The sequence below is a fragment of the Limulus polyphemus genome, unplaced genomic scaffold, assembly GCF_000517525.1.
Source record: "Limulus polyphemus unplaced genomic scaffold, Limulus_polyphemus-2.1.2 Scaffold1317, whole genome shotgun sequence".
Classification (NCBI taxonomy): Eukaryota; Metazoa; Arthropoda; class Merostomata; order Xiphosura; family Limulidae; genus Limulus; species Limulus polyphemus.
In genome coordinates this window covers 89,215-94,884 of record NW_013666927.1, presented here as the reverse complement: position 1 = coordinate 94,884, position 5,670 = coordinate 89,215, and the positions used below count along the sequence as shown (strand labels likewise).

The following is a 5,670-nucleotide window of genomic DNA, read 5'->3' as shown; positions in this document are numbered from 1 at the left end:
ACGGTGCCTACTGTTCGCTTGATTCAATTATCTATATGCTGCTGGCTTCTTTGCCAGGCTTATATATACTCAAAAAGAGGGCTTCTAGATCACACTCGAGTTGGCGGGCAAATTCATGATCCTTCGAGAGGGAAAGAAAGCATTGCTTTGTAGAATATTTGGCCATTTGTGGTGATTAAAACCTATGGATTATCAGAAATCCAGTATTTTTCTTACTGCATCTGTCTACTGAAATTTATTAAAGATCTTGCCAGTTATGAGAACCATGTACTGAATTAAAATTATGACACTGAATAATGCATTTTTTGGTCTATATAGATCAAAATTCTAGGTTCTAAGAATGAGAAATGAAGTTTAGCTTAAATTGAAGTTACAACATGACATGATGGGGAAAATATAAAAACAAACTTGATTTGGACTAAGATCTATGTTATTATGAATGTTTTGCAAATTTTTTCAGACAAGATAATGTATGTGTTATGAATTATATTTTTCCGGTAAATTCATGTCCAGGGTTACAAAAAAACAAGCTCTGGACACTGTCATATTTTAATAATTATTAAACAAAGTATTTCTGAAAGTCAAACCTTGAGCATGATATCAGTACCAAACTAATTACTTAAACCACACATACAAACAACTAGTAGTAGGATAATACTGAACAATGTTTTTATTTCTTTAGTAATATGTTATAAAAATTTATATGCACAGGCGCCTCAAATTATAAAAATGGTAAGAGTTCTACTAAGAATCAAACTCAGATTTATAAAAGTTTTATCTAAGAAAACATTAAATAGTTATATATTTACAAAATTAGTCAATATCTGTGATGTGTGTGTGTGTGTATATAGTTTGGTTTCATAGTTAGCAAAAAATAGCTTATTAATATTCATATTTTCATTAGTGTCATATGTTTCTAATAATTCTTGTAACATATTTTTAGATTGCATAGGTTTTGTAATTAATATTCAAAACTAAGATGTCAGCTAGGTACCATATTAAAATGGAAAATTATAGTCATTCGAGCAATGTAAAAGTAAATTTTAATAACTCAGACTTGTGTAATTCCTTTTTCTCATAGACTAAGAAATGCATGCAAACCCAAAGAGAAGCTATGATCACACTTTAACAACCTCTTGTTGACATTTTCCTTGTATTATCATTTTAATCAAATATTTTTATCAGTTATATATCATATGCATATGTATTACTTATTGCCTACCAAAGCTAACAACCTTCTATTAGGTTATAATGTAAAAAATGACATATTATATGATTCTGTTAACCAAGGCAGTAGGTTTTTAAAGCTGTTTAGGTCCTCATGTTTTTGAATGAGTTTATAAAGTGACTCAAAGGCAAAAATAGAAATATGACTAATACCACTTAGATTAAGTGAAGTTGTTCAGATAGTGATTTGGAATAAAGGATGGAAGAATAGTTAGAAAATACAAGTTTTTATTTTTTTTTAATTTGATATATTTCATAAGCTCTCTTGCATCTCTTCCTGTTTTAGCTGTATGTTGGGTACAGTATTTTAAATTTCATGCATAAAAGCAATTTTAATGAAAAACAAGATATCCCATAAGACATACAGAAGAAAAAATGTTTGTGTGTGTATCTATCTATCTATCTATCTATCTATCTATCTATGAGTTCAAGGATTGTAGCATTTTGTTACTTGTATCCAGAGGATACACATACATAGATATAGTTTTTTTGTTTATTTTCTCTTCTTTATTATTTACTATCTTCTACCAATTGTGGGAGGAAATGTTAATCCTTTTGTAAGTAATCATATTCTATTTTCATCCAAATTATTTTCTCTTAAGTTAACCACTTTCAAAAAATATATACTACAATAATTGTTATAATTTGTTTTTTTATTAGAATCAAAACTATAGACAAAGAATTAAACAAATCGAAAAAGCTTGTCAATGTAGTTTTGAGAGTCCAGATGAATCACATATTTTTATTAATGGATATGAACAAGCAGTAGAACTTGGGCAACTTCACCAGTGGAAGTCTTCAAATACCTCAGTACCATCTAGTCGCCAACATAAGTACTACCAAAAGGAGATAAACACACCTCAAAAAGAACCAGTTAATGGCAAAATTATGATCAACCAGACACACTACAACAATGTGCCTTGTAATGCTCATGCTTCAGAACCAGTATGTTATTAGTTTAAATTCAAATAATAAATTTTAATAAACATATGTGTATTTGAATGTGTATATATATCTTTACAAAGTGATAGTTGTCTTCTTGTTTCAGAGGAGATTTAGGTTAATTCATTGTACTAGATGTGAACTTGTGTATTTGAATGTGTATATATATCTTTACAAAGTGATAGTTGTCTTCTTGTTTCAGAGGAGATTTAGGTTAATTCATTGTACTAGATGTGAACTTTTTATTGACTGTACTTTCCTGGAGCATAATCTGAATCTCAGTTTTTGGCATTATAAGCCTTCAAACTTGCTTCTGAGCTACTATGGGGCCTGAAGCACAAGAGTGGACAACATTTAACATTTTGGTCTCTCTGTTGAGGCTTCAATGTTCAGTGCAATGAAATTGCAGTGAAATGTCATCCAGTTCTTCATTCCAAGCAGATGCAGTCCATAATGTGCTTGAAATTCTGATGAGCTGTTTTTTTATTAAGTTTTAACTAATATATATTTTATTAGTGATACATCTATATGTGCAAAAAGAAATTTATGAAGAGACACTGTTCATTTTCATTTGTGTCCATTAAAACCAAATCTATGTATGCTTATATTGCAAAATGATAAGTTTATATGCTCATTATTTTTATATCAAAAGCTTTGTTATTTAACATAAAAAATACTCTGGAGAATGTAACTGGATACTTCAACTTTGTACTTACTTTGTTACAGCATGAAAACATTGACATAGGTACGAACCTTAAAGATTTGATGGAAACAAGTAATCTTGAGGTTGATGCTGATGTTTCTCACAAAAAGAAGACCAATTCTCCAACTAAAACCAATAACATGCAACAAACAAATAGTAAGGTTTATTCTCAAGGGAGCAGTGATGAAGATGGAGATGTAGTCGAGTGTCCAGGATGTTTAAGAACGTTTCCATCTCATAGACATGTACAATTTTTAGATCATTTTGAGCAATGCCAAAACTTGCAGGTTGTAGAGTGAGAAATCAACAATTAAAGAGTTATTGGACTCAGTGTGGCATCTTCTATTATCAGATGTAGCAACTACAATTTAAGTTGAAATAGGCCACTTCATAGAAAGCAAAATGTTCCTGCTTTTCTACTTGAAACATTTATTGCTAATTGTAAGAACATTCTTTATATGCAGTTCATCAAACCAAAATGGTAACATTTTAGTGTAATTTATTTCATTTGTAACATTCAGATTATTTGTTTAAATATATTTACAGTTTTTTCTATGAGATGTAGAAAAACATCTCCAATGATTTTGACCTTATTGGTTGGTTATTATTATTATTATTTTTAAATGACCACTTTTTTATTTTAAATGATTGTCTTTAATTGATTTTGTACATCTGCTCCCCTCAAGAAGAAGAATATTTTATGATGTTAGTCTTATCAACATGGTAAAATATAGGATTTTAATTGATATTAAATGTACTGGTATTGATACTACATGTCTAACTTTGAAGTTTCATATCACTGATGTTGACACAATATAAATCTGACCAACATTTGATATCACAAGTATTTTCACATTAGAGATGGAACTAATACTTTATATTACAGAATTTAACTCAATGTTTATTTGACTGACACTTGATTTTAACATAGCAAAAGATTGACCCACACTTGACATCATTGGTATTACATCTTATATGTTATTTGTATTAATACAGTGGATGTTTGGTGAACATGCTATTGAAATCATGTGTATTAGCTTACTAAGAATATGATCATTGTTTTATATTGCTAGTATTAGTATACTAAAGATCTGACCAATGTTTATATAATCGGTTTTAAGGGATGGGTGTAAGATTGAAGAAAGTACCATTCTTTTAAAGCATCCTTAGAATTGTTTTGAGCTGCTAGCTTACAGTTTCATATGCTGTTTACTGGCTATTGACAGTTACATAGGTAAGCATCAGATGTTGGCCAATGGGATGGGTGTAAGAATGAAGAAAGTACCATTCTTTTAAAGCATCCTTAGAATTGTTTTGAGCTGCTAGCTTACAGTTTCATATGCTATTTACTGGCCATTGACAGTTACATAGGTAAGCATCAAATGTTGGCCAATGGGATGGGGAATGCTAAAGAACTTCTTAAATTATTGATTCACTTCACTAGGTTTATCACCATGGATTTGATATAGCATGTTTTACCAGTATTGGTATTACTATTTACATAACTTGGTTTTTATTCTGAAAATTTTTAGTTTCAGTATTAGGTCGTATTAAAAATTTTGTGAAGGTTTACACAATTATTATTAGCAAAGACTGATGTAACTTATTTTTCTATCTCAGTCTCATTCTTACTCATTATTTAGTTTCTCCTTCTTGAGTTTTTCTTCAAGTGATCAATACACCATCATCAACTTGTCTATTAGTTTTTAAATTTATTCATTTAAAAACTCTTCTCAAAATGTGCCACATTAAGATTATACATATTTTACAAGAAGTACTTGTTTTTCTACACAGCTAAACATGCTTAATAAATTCCATATTTATTTTTATAGACTGATATCAGTGTTAATCACTATCTTATCTCTTGCTATAAAGATTTTGTTATTGCTAGAATTACTCATAACATGCAGAATCTTTATACTTTGTACAGGTAAACATTACTTATCCACCTCTTCTTGATGCAAGCCGTAAAATAATTATCAAAATCAGATAAGCAGTTGCATGATGTATAAAAATTACAGTTGTTTAATATTTAATTCTGCAACCATTTCTTTCTGAGTTCTGTTTAACACATAATCCAAAAACCTCTAAAGTCGGTTGACAGATCATATTAAATTTTCCCTGTAATTAGGCATGTATTCTGCAAACAAACAAATTTGAGAAAAAGCAAAATACACTTCTAAATTTCTTATATGCAAAAATTGTTAGTTGGCAGGCTTGCAAAAACTTTATTAAAATATTCACTTAGTGTTTTTATTCTGGAAGTCAGAGCAAAAGTTTAAAAGTTAGTCAAGTCTTGTGTAGTTAATGAAGCTATAATTATATCTGCCAGTATTATTAAATACCATTTGTTGACTTTGTAAATGTATAATGTGCCAGAATGAAAATAAAACAAAGTTTGACAAAATGATAAAGTATATTCTACATCTGTTGAATATATTATTATGTAATACTTATAAAGTTACTTTATGAAATAATAAGATACAATCATGGAAGTGTTATGTTAAAGATTTATCATGTGCTAAAAAAATGATGTATGTGACTCAGTGTAGTCTACAAAGGTGTTTCATTGCAGTAGTTTACAAACACTGTGAAAGATTTGATGAATTAAAAAGTTTAGGAAGTCTTTGACTTGAGACTGTATTACTAGAAAGTAATTCAAATACGATGTTTTCATTTAATTTGGATTGTACATTTTAAAAAGTAATTTTAAAGTCTTCAGTTTTGTTTCAAAGAATATAGAAAAGACTTGGATGACCACATTAAAAAAGTTAGTGTTTTATCAATAAAACAGGTTT

At 29.1% G+C, this 5,670-nt stretch overlaps 1 protein-coding gene across 2 annotated transcripts in view; it reads left to right on the top strand.

Annotated features, from left to right (window-relative positions):
* LOC106463074 (testis-specific gene 10 protein-like) overlaps window positions 1-5,670 on the top strand; it is a 24,615-nt gene extending 18,945 nt beyond the window's left edge. For both annotated transcript variants that reach the window (XM_013923044.2, XM_022390479.1), the window contains exons 5-6: window positions 1,888-2,172; window positions 2,896-5,670. In XM_013923044.2, the coding sequence (XP_013778498.1) occupies window positions 1,888-2,172; window positions 2,896-3,171 (561 nt within the window). In that variant the 3' untranslated portion in view covers window positions 3,172-5,670. The remainder of the gene's footprint in view (window positions 1-1,887; window positions 2,173-2,895) is intronic.